At 39.2% G+C, this 19,022-nt stretch overlaps 1 protein-coding gene across 9 annotated transcripts in view; it reads left to right on the forward strand.

Annotated features, from left to right (window-relative positions):
- The window catches only part of ARHGAP28 (Rho GTPase activating protein 28), a 225,329-nt gene that overhangs the window by 171,271 nt on the left and 35,036 nt on the right, over positions 1 to 19,022 (forward strand). For all 9 annotated transcript variants that reach the window (XM_064577897.1, XM_064577900.1, XM_064577901.1 and 6 more), the window contains 6 exons: positions 376 to 518; positions 2,841 to 3,006; positions 3,111 to 3,202; positions 5,523 to 5,600; positions 11,634 to 11,796; positions 17,500 to 17,582. In XM_064577897.1, the coding sequence (XP_064433967.1) occupies positions 376 to 518; positions 2,841 to 3,006; positions 3,111 to 3,202; positions 5,523 to 5,600; positions 11,634 to 11,796; positions 17,500 to 17,582 (725 nt within the window). The remainder of the gene's footprint in view (positions 1 to 375; positions 519 to 2,840; positions 3,007 to 3,110; positions 3,203 to 5,522; positions 5,601 to 11,633; positions 11,797 to 17,499; positions 17,583 to 19,022) is intronic.

Genomic DNA, 19,022 nt, shown 5'->3' on the forward strand with positions numbered 1-19,022 from the left:
CCCCAGGAGCAGCAACATTGGGTTTAGATGGACTTAACTGTAATATCATAACATATAGAAGAAAGACCTCATTTGTGGGCTTTCCTCTAGTAGTCCTCAGTGCCTTTTATGAGATATAAAAATCTAAGATTAAAAACATCAGATGAAATAGAAAGTTTGTTTGGATAATAATTATAGAAATTCATTCATATAGAAGTCCGATGACCCCACATTATTGCTTAACTGAAATCCTCTAGGTGAGTCTAATTCTGTTCCTTGGATGTAAACATTCTGATGTGCTTATAGGTTAACTTAGAAATATTTTGTGCTTATTTTACAGTACATGATATTGATTGATTAAATGGCATATAAAAAATTATACATCCTTTTTTTTAGATGACGATTATCTGAGAAAAAACATTCCACCAGAAACTGAAGAGCTGTCCTTTGAAGTATCTTATTCAGAAATGGTTACAGAGGCTCCAAAAAGAAGTAAATTTAAGAAGTCAGATTTTAAGAAAGAGGACTATGCTTTAACTGTATGTAAAACCTTTCATGATTATTCCAGTAACTTCCTGTGATTTTTTCCATGGGACAAACTAGGATTTTTTTTCTTTTTTAAATGTGTGTGTGTGGAGGGAGAGGGCAGGCATCAGTGTTGCGTAATACCAGGGCACCATCTGTTGTGCAGTGCACAGCCTGCTTGGCTGTACCTGGTAGCACTGGGTTGAGGAAGAGTTGTGAGGGTGTATGCTTGAATACTGTTTTACAGAGGAAGTAGGATTTCCTGGCATGTGTGATTTCATGCAGTTTATATCCTTACTTATAGGTTAATGCAGATTCTAACTATATACCTACTTGTGCCTCTAGAAGCCACATATCAGAGGGGGTTACTGCAAAAAGTCACAGTCATTACAACAAGAAGTGAGGACTTGCAGAAAAGGCACTAAAAATTCATCAAAAATAGACTCAAGAATTTATAATATTATTACAGAGTAGGCAAGTAGAGCTATCTACTTCATTATCCTGAAAGCCTCAGAGTATATATATACTTATATCTATGTATCTAAATCTATATCTATATCCAGGATATTATATCCTGAAAGCCCACTACAAGAACTATGTTACTTTGATCTTAGACCGCTCGGCCATCCTGACTATGTTACATTGATCTATTGGCTACTCAGTAAATGCATTTGTGAAGAGTTCATGATGTAGAGCCCTGAATATTCTGTGCTGATCAGAGCTGGAGGCACGATGAGCAGCAGGGCTCAGGCAGTTTCAGGGCTAAAGGAATGATCATATAAAAACTGGCAGAGTCCTTGCCTAGGCAGACTGGACCATTCCCAGACAACAACCCCATGATGCAGGGAGCAAGAGGGCAGGGCAAGAACTATAAGACTCGCTGAGTGTCTTCCACCAGCCTGGTGCTGCACTAGTTATCTGTGTTGGAATCACCCCATACCGCTCCCATTTTACAGCTAAAAAAACTGAATCCCAAAGAAGTGAAGTTATACATCCAAAGCCCCACAGTGAGTAGGAGGCTGAAACAGGGTTTAAACCTACATATGTCAAACTCTAAAACTCCTCCTCATCCCTAAGCAGCTTCTATGTTGGAGGGCACAGGGGTGTTCTAGGGCAAAAGAGGGAATCCAGTGGGACTCTGGTTTCAGGGGCATCCCTCCCAATCTTTAGAGTCATTCAAGAGAGGATGCTGGCCCCCAGTTCCTTCATCCAGGCTGTCCCCTCCTGAGATTTGGGTCACCTGGGGTGCAGGTCAGTCTCCCATGAAGAACTTTGCAGGGGATTTAGCAAGTGGTAATTACCTAATGAATGATTGCAGTTCTTGTTATGTGGGGCCTTGGTCTCAGAAAGAAGTTAAAACAACTAAGTTTTTTATAGGACAAGGTATGCCCCAAACCACATGCTACATTTTGTTGTTTTACTTTTTAAAATACTTGAGGTTCTAAGGAGCAATTGTTGACTAAATGAACAAATGAATGAATAAGTGGATGGTTTAAAAACCTCAAGAAAGCTCTAACTGAGGGAGCCACTATAGAGAATGTACAAAGCTTTGTAACTGAAGTAACTGGGATTTTTTACGTTAGCAAATTTTTTTTCCATACCAGGTTTTTGAGAGCAAAGCAAACTTGTGGATATTAAATTAGATCTTTCTTAAAAGGTCTTACTTACTATAGTCTTCACAGTATTTCTGGATTGTTGAAGAGTTTTTTTGGTTGTCATTTTACTGTATTTTGTTTCCTATTGTGGAAATGGGGAATATAGCAAATTCATTGTCTCAAAATGATAATGGGATTATTTGGTACTTTTTATGTATTTTTCTTTTTTAGAAATATTTGGACTTTTAGTATCTGAATTTGAGGTGTCAGGTAGAATAACTACTGTCTCAGCAGGCTTGTGCATCACATTCAGTGGGGAGATTAGTTAGTCTCATACCTGATTAAAGGACTGATGGTCCCCCAACCCAAAAAGATATGTCAGAAGCTCTTCTGGGAGCACTTAGCTTATTGGGCTTTGTGTGCACGTGTCACATGTACCCCTGGTAGGTACATTCCATGTGGTGCCTGGGACATCAGTGGACAACACAGGATGTTTCTTAGGAGAAAGATGTTTTCATGGTTGTGATGACAATGTTATAGTACACTTTAGCACAAGAGTGTTCTGCAAATGTTCTAAAAATTATTCATAATCTTTCTATGACGCAGCTTGCTTCTCAGAGATTTTTTTTTACAAGCGGCATATTTTGCTATACAGATTTAGAATGTCCAGGTGGCATTTGAATGAGGGGATAATAATTTTCCTTTGCCATAAGAAATAAATATCTTCAATATGTATTCTAGAAATTTATTGTCCAGAAAACCAGATTTGGCCTAACTGAAGCTGGAGATCTGTCTGCTGAAGACATGAAGAAAATCCGCCATCTCTCTCTCATTGAACTGACTGCCTTTTTTGATGCCTTTGGAATCCAGTTGAAAAGAAACAAAACTGAGAAAGTAAAAGGACGAGGTAGTTAAGACCGGTTTCTTCTGATTTTAACACTTGATGCACTGGAATAAGATAATGCTTTCCTGATTCTTTTTTCTTTCTTTCTTGCCCATTTTACAATGAAGACAATGGTATTTTTGGCGTTCCACTTACAGTCCTATTGGACAATGACCGAAAGAAAGACCCTGGAGTGAAGGTCCCCCTGGTGTTACAAAAAGTGAGTGGAATGTAAATGACTGGGGAAATAATAGAGCCTCCTGCTTGCAGTTTGGAGTTGCAAACCCGCTAATGAATTTTCTTGTATATTTAAAGACACTAAAGCCCTCCTAGGACTCAAGCCTTTGGTGATTTTCAGCTTTCTTCATGCATCCCACAGCACTTGTAACCAGTTTGCCTTGCTGCAGACTTTTGGAGCCTGTTGCACTGTCTGAACATAAAGCATCAGGTGATGGACACAGATGCTCTGTCACATGGCTTCTTTCCGTTATATTTTTTTCCAGTATTTTCTAAAGGTTACTTGTGTGTGTTATATGTTTGTGTGTGTATTTGAATATTCTCTGCAGAATACAAGATGACCATTAATTATCAGCTGTGCATTTACTGATTATTTAAGTATTTGCTGAGCTATATCACAGTTTGGGTGTTTTTAAATATGTATGTGTGATCATTTAAATGAATTTGCCAAACAAAGCTTAATAAAGCCTAAAATGTACTTTTCTGGTGGTTTTTCAGGTATGACTATGAAGATAGGATATATTTAGATAAAATGGAAGGGAGTTTTGAAAAATATTACCATAACTATCATCTGCCAGTAATCTCAGTGACCATCATTGCTCAATAGCTGATTTGATGTTAAGTCATGTTTTTTATAGCCAACAATTTACACTGGTTTACTCAAGTATGCATTTATTCAACAGTGACATCCAGTGGCACATTTAAAATCCCAAGCCCTATGCAAAATCTTACTGCATTTTAAATTGAGTTTTTAAGTAATGTAGAAAAATACTGACTGAGGAAACATAAACTTACCTTATTCACAGTAACAATGCCATGGCTCTTTACTGTGTGCTCTTAAACTTTGCTGCCAGTGCCTCAGACTAAGTGACTTCTCAAGTCAGGTGATTGCTGCTGATAGAGGCAGAGGCTGGCGATGAGAGAGCCAGAGGGTGCTGGCAATGTGCCAGCATGCACGGGGGCATCTGAGGGTGTGTCCCCTGAGCAGGTGCCATCCATATGCGAGCATGGGTAGTCAGCACTGAGCAGCCCGAGGAGGTTGTGTTATCACCTCCCTTCTTACTAATGAGGCCACTGAGGCAGAGGAGGGTGAGATACCTGACCCTTGAACGTAGAGCCAGCCAGGAGGAAGGGTGAAAGGGAGCACAGTGTATGTCCACGGCCAAGGTCCACGGTGACACGAAAATTTTCTTTCCTTCTTTGAATTAGAACTAGAATGATGACCTCTGTCCTCTGTGTAAAGGACAGAGTTTGAAGACAATGCATAAAAATCTAAGACTGAGGAGATTGAACACATGAATTTATATTATTATGTAGCTGCAAAAACGTAGCATGGAACTTAGCAGATGGAAGGTGCACAGTAAATGCTAGTTCAACTGAATCTGGATTTATATCAGCAACTCAATACATGTTAGCTATTATTATTCCTTATATCAAGTATTCCTCATTGAAGACAGCTTAAGGTATTATTCTCCCACTCCTATGGGAGAGTCTTTTTTAATGGACATATTTCCTTGGCCTAAATATCCATTTCTCTCCCTACCTGTAAGAACTCCCTTATTTCAGGCACCACCATTTCTTGAAAGGAAAATAGCAGAGACTCTGGATCCCCCTCTTCCGGTGTAAACACGGGCAAGTCACTTACCCTCTCCGTGCATCAGTCTTCTCGGCAGTTGGATGGGGATGCGATTAGCACCTGCTTGGTAGGATTAGTGTGAGGATTAAATGAGTTAATGGATGGCAAAGTGCTGAGAAAGGGGCATTTGACACAGTAAGTGCACAGTAAATGTTAGGTTATATTATTACTATGTTAACAACATCATCATCATCATCACCGTGGGAACTCAGGAGAGGTATAAGCCTTTACAGTTTCTACCTTCTTGGTCATACTTCTAGAATTCTGTTGTCTCTCAGCTAAAGTGGTTGCACCTAATAATAGTAAATTTGAAATCTTTTCCTATTGGTCCATCTGCAGAAAGAGATATACAGTAATCAAATCTTAAATTGGCCAAGTGGCGGTGTACTCTAGTGGTCAAGAGCAGAAGCTTGAGAGACAGTGCCATTACTTTTGAGGGCGATCCTGGGAAAGTGATGGGACAGTTCTCAGTCTCTATTGCATTTGCAAATTGGAAACTACTGTTGACCTTAGAGGCAGTTGTGAACATTTCACAAAGCATTCAAATACCAGGCACAGGACTTATATATGCATGGTAATTTATTTATTGTTGTCACCATCATTGTTATTTCAGATGTTTATAATTGCATGGAGGTATTCATTTTTATAATGTATCATTGCTTTTTAGTTTTTTGAGAAAGTTGAGGAATCGGGCCTGGAATCTGAAGGAATTTTTCGACTTTCAGGGTGCACTGCCAAAGTCAAGGTACTGAACATTTTCTCTCTTTTTGGTGGGAGACCTAAGCGAGCGAGATCCAGTTCACAAGGCCCCAGGTATCAAGTCCTTTGTTGTTGTTGCTGTTGATAGGACCACTTGACGCTATCTAATGTTCCTGGATACCTATGATTAAATGTTGTTTCATGATCCTGAGTTGTGTATCCTTTTATTTTTTAGAACAACAACAATAAAAAACCAGCAACAGCAAAACAACATACCAATTTGCCATGAAAAATGGCTGCTTACCTTTAATTTGGGAAAGTTGAAATGTCCCATCACTGTTTTCTGGGTTAAACATTTTAGTTTGCTGTGTTCTTCTCAGTCACAGAATTCACCAAGCCAATATTACGTGAGCCCTTATTTCCATTATCAGTTGCTTTATTTATTTATTTTTTTATGTACTATTTTTTTTTAGAGTGGGGGGGAGGGGGACAGAAGGAGAGGGAGAGAGAGAATCTTAAGCAGGCTCCATGCCCAGCACAGAGCCCGATGTGGGGCTTGATCTTATGACCCTGAGATCATGACCTGAGCTGAAATCAAGAGTCAGACACTTAACTGAGCCACCCAGGTGCCCCCCATTATCAGTTGCTTTAAACTTAGAACCATTCTTTGACTGTCTTTTTAATGAAAGTCCTTATAAGAATATGTAGGAATGGAGCCCTGGGTGTTATACACAAACAATGAATCATGGAATACTACATCAAAAACTAATGATGTCATGTATGGTGATTAACATAACATAATAAAAAAAGAGGGTGCCTGGGTGGCTCAGTTGGTTAAGCGACTGCCTTCAGCTCAGGTCATGATCCCAGGGTCCTGGGATCGAGTCCCGCATCGGGCTCCCTGCTCTGCGGGCAGCCTGCTTCTCCCTCTCCCACTCCCCCTGCTTGTGTTCCCTCTCTCGCTGTGTCTCTCTCTGTCAAATAAATAAATAAAATCTTTAAAAAAAAAAAAAAAAAAGAATATGTAGGAATGGCTGTCACCACTGGGATAATCACTCAGCAGTTCTAAAACCTAGTTTTATTGAAGGTAATTTTAATTTCTACATATAAAACCGCCTGAGTAATGTGATTCCTTTTGCTTTGCTTTCTTACTTCTAGTAAGAAAGTGGCAAACTCCACAGTGCCATAAAGGAAAGAACCACTAAAATGAAAAATTTTTCTCATAAATTTCCAGTAAGATATCCCACTTTGTCTACTGGGGGCCTCACAGTGAGGAGTTCTACTCTGCCCTCGAATCACTCCCTATCTGGTAGACAAGAGAACCTGAGCAGTTTTAAATAATTGGTCCTTGAGAAAAAAGTCTCAGAATGAGGGAAAAATTAACTTGATAGCAATGTGTAGAGGTGGAAGAGCATCTCTTAATTCATTTTGGTACATGTTTTGGGAAATTCAATTTGTATCAGAAATCTCAGTTTTTATTTAGAAGTGTGATGCAATATTTTTGTTAAGTAGAAACTGAGAATAAATAGGCTGTGTCTGTTGGAAGCTCCAGAAGGCAGATTCTGAAATGGAGTCAGGAGTAGAAGAGGCATAGTGCTTCTGAAGGGTGCAGGGGAGGAAGCCTGCACCTCAGACCAGATGCAGGGCTCACGCTGGCCTTCCCTGCCTTTCGGAGTAGCCCCTCACCAGGCAGAGGGGCCCAGTACCAGCTTCCACACCCCAGTCACTGCTCTGGCTTCTGGCTTCCTGTGAGGAAGGGGATGAGGCAGATGAGCAGGTGCTAACTGCTGGCAGAGTCAGCTGTCAGGAGTCAACTGCATTATTTTATGCAAATAATTCATTTTGTAAGGGAAGTCTGAGCAGTGCACCACTTTACCAGTGGCAAAAGGGGTTGGGGCATTTGGAGAGTTGTCATTTCCCTGGAAATGGAGATTGCTAGATGCTGGCAGAAGGTCATTTGAAAGGCAAGAAAATTCCTAATGGCTCCTAAAGATTTATTCTTTCTAAATTGAGTCTGCTTTTTGTCTTAGATTCTCATAGGTATGATTGTTATATGTACCCTGAATCAGAGGATGAAAGTTGTCATATCTATAGTCAGAGAACCAAAGTGAAGTCAGAGAAACAATTTCCTAGACACAACTAGACTTCATTCCTCTAAATCTTGCTCCATAATTGGGAAGTAGTATTTGCACAGATTCTTCCTGGCTCCTCTGTGTGTGTGTGTGTGTGTGTGTGTGTATGTAAAACATAAGAGATAATTTAAAACTCTGTTTTTCAAAATAATCAAAAGGAGACAACATTACACAACCTTTGTTGTGTGCGCAAAGTTTAACACCTAGTAGAAGTTACTTTTCTTTAGCCAATCTCTGACTGAAAAATGCTTACCAAAGGCTAATAATTCCTTCAGAGTGTTCTTATAGGCACATGCATTCCTAAACCATATTTAGGGAAAAGTCCCTTTTCTCCCCTAATCGGTTTTATGTAGTTTCAGCCTATTTATTCCATTCTTATTAGTCTGAAAATGTAATCCAGATGTTTTCATGGTTTGAGCTCCAGGGAAACCAATGTGAGAGAAATCTGGGCCAGCAAACAGAAATGGGGGAATATCATAGTTAGAAAGACATTGTAACTTGATCTATTAAAGGGGTCTTTATTTCTCTTCTTTGTTCAAACTTTAAACTACTTTTGTAAATTCTTCTGTTAGACTAGTTTTTCTAGGAATGTGCTTAGGGAAAGACTGTTAAAAAAAAACAAACTCCATTATAATTATCCTCTAATTGTGCCAAATGGATGATGCTAACACTAATGTATCATTATGAACAATCTTGTGCTTTCAAGGCCTGGTGAACTAACAGGGGCAAAGTCCTGGGGGGAAGCTGCTAGCTTTGGCCGCACAGGGAACACAGCAGTGGAGTCCATTCCTGTATTCAAGGCCTCAGATCATTTGGAACCAATTTAATGCTTTGGTGTTTTCAATGATTTTCTTTTCCAAAAATGATAGAAATTTGAGCCAAACACTGGGGAATACATTTTATGGAAGAAGGCAAGCTGTTTGACATGTGAGATTTTCTTTTTTTCTTGACTCGTTTCAATTATTCTGAGGCTGCTCTAAATGTATCATAATTATGTTACCTGGTCTGCTGGTTTCCCTTCCTGAACTGGTTTTTGAAGCTGAAGGTGGGTCATTAGCATTTTTATAAACCTACTTCCAAAATGGAAGCAGGTTGTATATTTGCTCAGAGCAGATTAAAGGACGTGGCATCTGACCCCGGCCTAGTGTTCTCATTAACATTGGACAGAAAACATGACTTCTTTAGCCTCCAAATGCTTCCTTTCCTGTCTTTGGCAAGCTGAATTCAACACCTGGTTTATGGTTTCATGTTTAGGACCACCATGGAAATGTCAGCTCTGCTCCTATGTCCCTCAGTTTTTTCTGATCAAAAGGAAGAGAGGACATTCTTTCTCTCAGTTTTGTTTTATTCTGTCCATCCAGACAGAGGAAGGGGTACTGTTACCCAAATAACCACATATGCATGGGTTTCCCATAGTAATAATACTAAAGGTTATTACAGACCAAGAGGAGGGGGATGTTAGGAGCAGCCAGCATTTATTGAAAACTTGCTGTGTGGCAGGCCCTCCCCACTGAGCTTTACATATTATTATCTGATTGAATCTCTATGAAGTCATTTTATTTATTTATTTATTTAGATTGTATTTATTTATTTAACAGAGATGCAGCGAGAGGGAACACAAGCAGGGGGAGTGGGAGAGGGAGAAGCAGGCTCCCCACTGAGCCGGGAGCCCGATGCGGGGCTCAATCCCAGGACCCTGAGACCATGACCTGAGCTGAAGGCAGACACTTAACCAACTGAGCCACCCAGGCGCCCCTGAAGTCATTTTAATATTCCTATTACACAGTGAGAAACTTGAGGCCTAGGCCTTAGAACTAGTCAGTTGTGGAGCTGGGATCAAACCCTAAAGAATCTGGTCATAGAGCCCGCTCGTGGTGCCGGAGCCGTGCTGCCTGTTAAGCAGCTGGCAGGTTAGAATGGTGGTCACATTGTGTTTCAGTCAGCTTCGTACAGCAGAGGGATGTGGGAGATGAATTTGAATTATTCTGCCCTCGCTGGTGCTTCTTGCCTCCTTGAAAACAGTTTCCCCTTTGCTTTGTACCACCGGGCAATGGATGGAAGACATTTGCTGCTTTCCCTGTACTTCCCATTAACACCTCCATCTACCTATGACCCCAACTAGCAGTCAGAGTCATTTTGGACTGTTACGTCACCCTCTAAATAATCCATCACTGATTTGTGAGAATTTTCTCAGGCAGTCCATCAGTGCCGCCTCTCCTTTCTGTCTTACAGCTGCTTATCCAGATTAGTCCTCCATTTTCCAGAAAAGGTGCCATGACCCAGTATCTAGTCTCCTTGCCTCTAGTCTGTTCCCCAATCAGCACCCAAGCTCTATTCTCCTCCAAATCGCTTTCCCATCTGGCTGCCAGAAAAGATAAATCTCACCTTGTTCTCCTGCTTGGACATGTTCCATGTTGCCTCGTGACCCATGGAATGAAGTTCAGCCCCCTGAGGGCTGGCTCTGGTCTGCACCCCAGCAACACTGAACTAATTGGAGTTCCCCAGATCCAGTGGGTCTTCTTGCATGTGTACTACTGCTGGAGCACTTTGTGCTGTCTGGAGTACCCTTCTATTTCCTTTTCCTCTGACAAGCGCCTCACTGATTCAAGACTTGGCCTGGGAAGAGTTGGATTCTTCTCTTTCCTGGCTGCATAGCATCCAATATGTGACCTGAGTTAGCATGATGAATTCAAAAGATAGTACCATTCACAGAACTGCCTAAAGGCAAAGAATGGATCCCGTGCATCCTTCTCTTACCAGGGCCCAGTCTGTGCTCTACTTCTTTTATTCTAGGAAGCACTTTGTATGTATGCTTCAGTGCTTTACAAAGTGTATTTATCAGCAAAGGATTTGCTTGATTTGCTCTATTATTCCTATTAGACTGAGAGCTTCTCAAGGACAAGAAGAAAATCTCCTTTGGCTGTCATTAATAAGGGCTCGAGGGTGGCTTGGAATCCTGTCTGTCTCTGTAAGGCACATGTAATGCCAGGGTGTCTCCCGTGTGTAGGCTCAGGGAGCATTAAAGTCTGGGCTGGGTAATGAGCTACAACGTGGTAGGGGCAGGTCAGATGTGCAGACCGACTGGCTGTGCATGACTCAAGGCTGGAAGGCCTCAAAGTTGCTGAGGGATTTCAGAGTTCTCTTTTTGGAGTAGTTAATGTCAGTTGGGGAACTACTACAACTACCTGCTATTAATAGGTGAACTCTGTATGCAATTCAAGGGGACGGTAGAAAATGAGTTTGAAAAAGAAACATGGAGAATGGTGGCACCAAAGATCAGATGAATCGATAATGTGAACTGTATAACCCAACTAAAACTTATGGAGGCTTAGTGATTTTCTTAAAGTATTTACACAGTGTTCCAAACCTTATGAAGGATTGGGCAAGCATGCAAACATGTGGAAGACATGTGTACCTCTTGGCATGACACTTTGCTGTAACTGCTCCAGGAAGATGTCATTGGTCTGCATGTTGCTGTGAGGTCAGAGTTCCTTTATTGGGCTATTTTCATTCTGTATGAGAACTAGCTGAGAGGCATACATTCTTGGTCTAATTTAGAAGTAGATGACAGGATGGCAGAAGGAAGAGATCATGAAAAAAAAAAAGGGAAGTGGAGGCTTTTGTCAAATCAGTACATTTATCCTGTGGGGATATGTGGTATTCTGCCAAAACCACAGAAACGAAATTATGATCTGAGTGAAGCATTTTATAGTTCTGTAGAATTAGCAGATAATTTCAAGATTAACATTATTCTTAAAAGATTTTAGAAAAATTCATTCAGAAATAGCTATTTCAGTTCTTAATTATGTTGAAAAAGTTAGGCTTGGTAGATACTGGCTTTTCAATCTATTTACAAAAATAGTTTATGTAAAGACAGTTTTTAAAAGGGAAAGGGGGATCAGGTGGTAAAAACGCTTTGAATATTGACTGTTTTTCTTGATTTTCAGCAATACCGTGAAGAACTGGATGCCAAGTTTAATGCTGATAAATTTAAATGGGACAGAATGTGCCATAGAGAAGCTGCAGTAATGTTGAAGGCATTTTTCAGAGAACTACCCACCTCTCTCTTCCCTGTGGAATATATACCTGCCTTCATCACTCTCATGGAAAGTAGGTGGAAGAAGTTAAGTGTGAATGGACTAAGATGCAAGGTCAATAAAGTGACACAGCAAAAGAAAGATGCATAATCAAATGTGATCATAAATGTACAGATTTCCTGTTTTCCTGGGAGTGCTTGGTGAAATATTGAATTTGATGGTAAACAGTCCTCTCTTCTCATTATCGGTAGATACAATTTAGCGGGTTTTATGATCGTTAAAAGAGAGGGTTGCAGAAAGACCAGGCTCTTGAGATTTGAATTCCTGCTCAACCATCTGTTAGCCAGGTAATCAACCTTTTTGAGCTTTATTGCTGCACTTATAAATTACAGATAATAATTGCTTGTCAGGGTTGATGTGGTTATTGAACGAAGACATCTAGAATAGTACCTGGTGTGTAATAGTCCTTCCAAAAATAGAAGGTCTCTCCCTTCTTTAAATCCAAGGTCCTGGGTTTGATGATGTGTAACACACAGTAAATGTTACACAGAAGGTGTTTTGTCTCCGAAAACTACAAAGTCAACATACATTAGGCCTTAAGTGAGGAACTTGGATAAAATCATGGAAACTGGAAAGTGTGTGTTGTATTTGGCAATGAGGGAATAATTTGGCATGGTTTTAATTTTTAGCTTCAGGGTTGAATATTGTGGAGATGTGACAAGAGAGAAATTTAGAAAAGTAGAATGGGTTTACATGATGGGGGCTTTGACTACTAACCAGAGGAATTCAAGGGTCACAAGCCTAACTTTGTACAAAGCTGTTAAATAAATGGTAATTCTACATGGACAGAAAAGGCCCATGGACAAACTGAAACTTATAAAAAGATTGACCACTGCTCAGCTCTAGATAATGGTTACCATGTAGGAATGAGAGCCAAAATCCACACTTCAATAGGAAAACTGTAAATTTGAAAATATCAGTCACAAATTCAAATTTGAAAACACCCTGTGAGCCTAACAAATGAGATCTCTAGCTGCCAGTTTACAACTTACTGCAGGTTGACCAGAACTATAAAATCCTTAAAACCACAATGAAGGAAAATAATAGGTCCTGAGTTTTATGACAAAATTTGTCCTAAAAAATAGTAAGTTCTAAATCTTTAAAAATTTTAACTAAATCAGATTCATAAAATAATCCTTTGTGTCTTCAGAGAAGAGAATATGATAAGCAAGGCAATTTTTTCCTAAGCTTTAATTCACATGCCATCTGTGACTAGTATCTCTTTTCTTTGTAAGATGTAGTATTTTGTTTTATGAAAGAAGCTTGCAAAGAAAGAGAGAAGAGCTAGTTCTCTTTATTCCTTTTTATTTCAGATATTGTGTTTTGTCAGTTCTAGAATTTCCAGTTGGTGCTTTTTTTAATTGAAATATAATTAACACACAGTGTTGTATTAGTTTTAGGTGTACGATATAATGATTTAATAATCTGATACATTTTTCAGTGCTCATCATAGTAAGTGTACTCTTAAGCCCCTTTATCCTTTTCACCCACCACCTCCCCATCTCCCCTCTGGCAACCACCAGTTTGTTCTCTGTATATTTAAGAGTCTGGTTTTTGTCTCTTTTTTTGTTTGTTTGTTCATTTGTTTTGTTTCTTAAATTGCACATGAGTAAAAAAATCATATGGTATTTTTCTTTCTCTGACTGACTTCTTTCACTTAGCATTATACCCTCTAGATCCATCCATGTTGTTGCAAATGGCAAGATTTTGGTTTTTTATGGCTGAGTAATATTCCATTATATGTATATGTGTGTGTGTGTGTGTACATTGTATGTATATATACACACCCCACATCTTCTTTTATTTTTTTGTGGATACTGGGGTTGCTTCCATATCTTTGGCTATTGTAAATAATGCTGCAGTAAACATAGACGTGCATGTATCTTTTTGAATTAGTGTTTTTGTTTTCTTTTGATAAATGCCCAACAGTGGAATTACTGGATCATATGGTAATGATATTTTTAACTTTTTGAGGAACTTCCATAGGGTTTTCCGTAGTGGCTGCACCAATTTGCATTCCTACCAACTATGCATAAGTGTTCCTTTTTCTCCACATCCTCACCAACATTTACTTCTTGTGTTTTTTATTTTGGTCACTCTGACAGGTGTAAGGTAACATCTCATTGTGGTTTTGATTTGCATTTTCTCATGTGTCTGTTGTTCGTCTCTATCTTCTTAGGGAAAATGTCTACATTAGGGAAAATGTCCTACACCCATTTTTTAATCAGATTATTTGGGGGTTTTTTGTGCTAAGTTTATACATTTTGAATATTAACCCCTTATCAGGTATATCATTTGTAAATATCTTCTCCCGTTCAATAGGTTGCCTTTTTGTTTTGTTGATGATTTCCTTCACTGTGCAGAAGCTTTTTATTTTGGGGTAGTCCCAATAGTTTAATTTTGCTTTTGTTTCCCTTGCCTGAGGAGCTGGATCTAGAAAATCTTCCTATGGCTGATGTCAAAGAGATTACTGCTTATGTTTTCTTCTAGAAGTTTTATGGTTTTAGGTCTTACATTTAGGTCTTTAATCCATTTTGAGTTCATTTTTTTATATTTTGGGTTCATTTTTGCATGTAGTGTAAGACAATGGTCTAGTTCCATTCTTTTGCATATGGCTGTCCAGTTTTCCCAACACCATTTGTTGAAGAGACTGTCTTTTCCACATTGTATATTCTTGTCTCCCTTGTCATCCCTCCTTTTTAAGGATTTTCTATTTATTTGCTGAGATGGCCTATCTTCTCTTTCATTATAAGCATATTTTTCTTAACATCATTAATGTTTCAAAATCCTTGTCTGCTAGTGCCAACACCTGGGTCACCTCTGGGTTGGTCTCTGTTGATTGTCTTTTCCCTTGAAAATGCATCACTCTTGTATGTCAAGTAAATTTAGAACTATATCCTGAACGTTGTAAATGCTGTGTTTTGGAGACTCTGCATTCTATAATATTTCCCCAAAGAGTGAGGTTGGAGTCTTGTTTTGCTTTTTGTTGTTTGTATTTGGGCCAACAATTTACTTGAACTCAAATTGTCAGCGGTCTTTTGGACTGTCAGTTCAGTTATGTATCTTTCCCTGTGCTATTCCACGCATGCTTCGTTCATGAGTCAGCCAAGATTTTTTACCAGAATCAGGTCCTTTTCCATTATTTCGCAGTGGCTGTGGTCATCTTGAATCCTGTCTTTTAGCTGTTTGGGCCAGAAGAACTGGAGTTTTAGCTGCCTCCTGCAAGACCAGCTATGGCCTGACCATAGGCTAAAAACCAGGATAGTGGGAAACTCTCCCTGTACCATTCTCTGTTTCCAAGTGTCCAGGCTTCTCAATCTGCCTGCTCTTATGAATTCTCCACCGCCTTAGATGGTTGGTTTAGTATTTGTCCAGAGTTAATAGTTATCTTCAGGAGGGTTGGTCAGGACAGAGCTTATTCAGCCATACCAGAAGCAGGACTTCCTCCCTTCAATTTGTAAGTAGGATTTTCTGTATAGTTTGCTCTCCTGGAAAATGGAGAAGTATTCCCTTTGCCTTGCTCTGTGGTATAATGCTAAATAATGCATCAAAACAATTGGTGCCACAGAAGATTTTTTCTGTTTGTGGTTTTTTGGTCTTATGAAATTATGCAAGGAGTCCAATGCCAGTCCTGTTCAGAGAATCCCATTTTAAAATGTCATACACATTTAAAACTAGGTTTCCTTAACATCATTGTTCCTGTCTGACTACAGCCAATACACTTCATTGAAGGAAGAAAATCTGGAAAATATCCTGAAAAGGTTCACAGAGGAGTCCACATTTCTTTGTATGACTTTGAAAGTGAAAAAACCATGTTGCAGTGATTGATTTGATACCAGCCAACCCCACAGGAAGCCCAGAGTTCTGGGCTGCTACCAGCAGGGAAAATGTCCTTTTTGCTACCTAGAGTAAGCCCTAGTTATAATGAGATTTTCTGAAGGAAAGAATTGTGGATATGTGTGTTTAAGCTGCTAATCTTTATGCTCTAAAATGGGGTTTGGAGCATGTAGTCTTTTAGTGTAATCACATTCTTTTTCCAAACTTGGCCCAAAAATTGCCCATAAAATTAAAAGACTAAGTCAAGCTTTATATACTTTTTTGAAAAGTTGAATCATTTTCTGGGAAAATAATGACCTCAAGGGAAAAAAATCCGAACCAGGATGCAGTAACGAATTAACTACAAAACTATTAGCCACAAAGTGGTATAGGGGTAGGTGTCCTAAATAAAATGAAAATGGATTATTTGCCAGTTTAGAGTTTCAGTCTTAAAAGTAACTTCATAATTTCTTTGAAATTGATGGAAATATAGAGCCTGCATCTGCATCTATTGTTCCCTCTGCCAGAAGGTTGGCTGCATTGGAAGATTATAGACAGCCTGCAATTTATGTATTAAATAATGCCTTATCTGTCCCTCAGTGCTTTGTACTGAGATATGCTCCTGATAGTTCCTATTAATCATGTAAACTCATGTCAATGTACATTAGCCATTTTCAAAAACATCCTGAACGTGTGTCATTTTTGTTTACAAATTTGACATAAATTTCTAAAAATCCACATGGGGATTGTGCCAAGACAATGTGATACAATTCTATAAATAATCCTCCCAACTGTTTCTTTGTTAAATGGTTATGCACATTAGTCATCTACTCCTAACTACGATGCACACAATCTCCTATAACCTAGTGGCTTGTCTCAAGAGTGTTTCCACTGCTGTAAAGCTAAGTAACTTTACAGGCAGATGACTGCCTTTCATCCACTGAATATAAATAGATTTACCTTCAAGTTAAGAACTCCCCAGGGATGCTAGAACATACTGCTTCCCTCTAGGAACTCCCCACCAAGAGACCATTGTGAGGAGAATACAGAGAGACAAAGCAAAGCCTGGAATGCTCTGATATACTCTACATTTTCGGGACAGCTGGTTGTGGATTATCCAGTTGCAGATGGAATCCCTAAAATTCCCTGAAACAGGAAAAGAATCAGCGTTTAATACACAAGTATAAATGCCAGCCCTCTGGCGCCATCTTCTGTCATTATCAAGGAATAAAATACTCAAGAATCTCTTAAGATCCAACTATAGTCACTTTCCTTAAATGTCCATAATAACAAGAGCAAATACATATAGAGGTAATTATATACAGGCACTGAGGTAAACACACTATACCTACTAACTCATTTAGTCTTTGTAATAACCCAGGGAGATAGGTAGATATGACTACTCCCATTTTACAGATGGCAAAATAGTAGGAATGAGGGGTTAAGTAGCCTGCACAAGGTCACTCAGACTAAAGTAGATGCAGGATTTGAACCTGGTTCTAGAATCTATGCTCCTAATAATTATACTTTGCTGCCTCGTTATGTGGAAAAAAGATTTATTTTCTGTTGACTTGAGCTTTTAAGCCTTCTGTTTAGAGCATACAAGTAAAGCAGAGCCTGTGGAAGTACTTTGAAAAGGGAAATGTTATACAAATCTAGATTATTTTGAGGATTTCATTGGCCACCTGCCTCTACAATGGCATTGTGGGATGTGAAAGAGGAGTTGATCGACTGAGGCTCTTGTCCAAGTTAACAAATTTACATTGTTGGGCACAAAACCTGAGTCTTTACCACTGAAAGCTGTCAGGAGTCCTCCTGTGCCACCAGATGTTAGCAAGAAATGCTGTCAGAATGCAACAGTGTTGTTCAAAATGTGTGGTTATTTCTGTTTTCTTGTTAGGAGGGCCTCACATCAAAGTACAGTTTCAAGCTTTACATCTCATGGTCATGGCACTGCCTGATGCCAACAGGGACACAGCTCAGGTATGTTGTATCAACCTCATGGTCTGTCATTGGCCTTTCTTAGTCAAAGACAATGGCTCAGATGGAAAAATAAAAACCAAGATGACAATTTACTAAGCCAGCTGAGCATGCTGTCAGCCTGTTATTGCCTTCCCACATTCTTACTGCTGTTCTCCCGAGGAAAACAGGAAAGAATATAAATCCTAGAATCTTCTCTGAACATTTCAGTTTAATTCATTCAGTCTGTTAAGAGATACTGAGTATCTGTCTAGTGCCAGGCACTGGCCTAGGGTTAGCAACAGGAGAAGCAAAGATGGAAGACAAATGGGGTAATGTCAGAAGAAGACAAATGGGATAATGTCAGGGGCCATTATGTAAGCTGCAGAATGTAAAGCTCTATAATTTTAGGTCCTCAGCTGCTCACTTCAGTCTGGTGACAGAAGATCTGAAGAATATCCTTAGGGAGGAAATTTGAAGTCACTGATATAAATGAAATTTCTAAAATGTTGGTGTCTTATAGTTTATAAAGATAATTCAGGGGCGCCTAGGTGGCTCAGTCGTTAAGCGTCTGCCTTCGGCTCAGGTCATGATCCCAGGGTTTTGGGATCAAGCCCTACATCGGGCTCCCTGCTCAGCGGGAAGCCTGCTTCTCCCTCTCCCACTGCCCCTGCTTGTGTTCTCTCTCTGGCTGTGTCTCTCTCTGTCAAATAAATAAAATCTTTAAAAATAATAATAATAATCAATTGAAGAATCCTAGAATCTTGGAATTTTAGAAATCACCTGGTAGGATCTTCTCATTCTACAGGTTAGGAAAATTAGACTCAGAAAAATGATTTTTCCATTAACATATAATAGAACATTTGATAGAACCATATTCCATGGTTCTCCCAAATATTCTGCCCCTTATTTCAGATTTATTTCCTTGCTGTATGTTGGCAAAAATCAAAAGGTTCTCTCGCTATTTTGATAATGATTCTGTATGCAATAGGAAATTTGTTGTAAGTACAACAGGTGTTTGGAATCTTTGAAATGAAGTTGAATTAAGATGAGTTGGAAAGAGCCCATAATTTTGAGGCCAGTAAACATAATGCTGAAAACAAAGATGATTCTTTGTGCTGCCTCTCATCAGACATTTCAACTTGATGAGGACCTTTCCTCCTACCTAATAAAAACATCTATGTCAATTATAATATTTGTCAGTTATATCATGTCCTGAGCCCAAGGATGGGGATTGGATGTGACAGAAGAATGTCTGTTTCTAGTATAATTCAGTAATTTTTCAAAAGCTGGAAATTTATTAGCTTGTTTTGGGGATTTTTGTAAACAGTGTTCTTTTATATATAAAGAGAAAAAAAAATGATACATCTGGTATCAGATATTTGGTTCAGAATGTCATCTATCCTCTCATATAACCAAGGATGCAATAAAAACAAGTAATCCAATACTTTTCTAACAGAAGAT

The sequence above is a fragment of the Mirounga angustirostris genome, unplaced genomic scaffold, assembly GCF_029215605.1.
Source record: "Mirounga angustirostris isolate CCGP_5_RB_7025 unplaced genomic scaffold, mMirAng1.0.hap1 SCAF_14, whole genome shotgun sequence".
NCBI lineage: Eukaryota > Metazoa > Chordata > Mammalia > Carnivora > Phocidae > Mirounga > Mirounga angustirostris.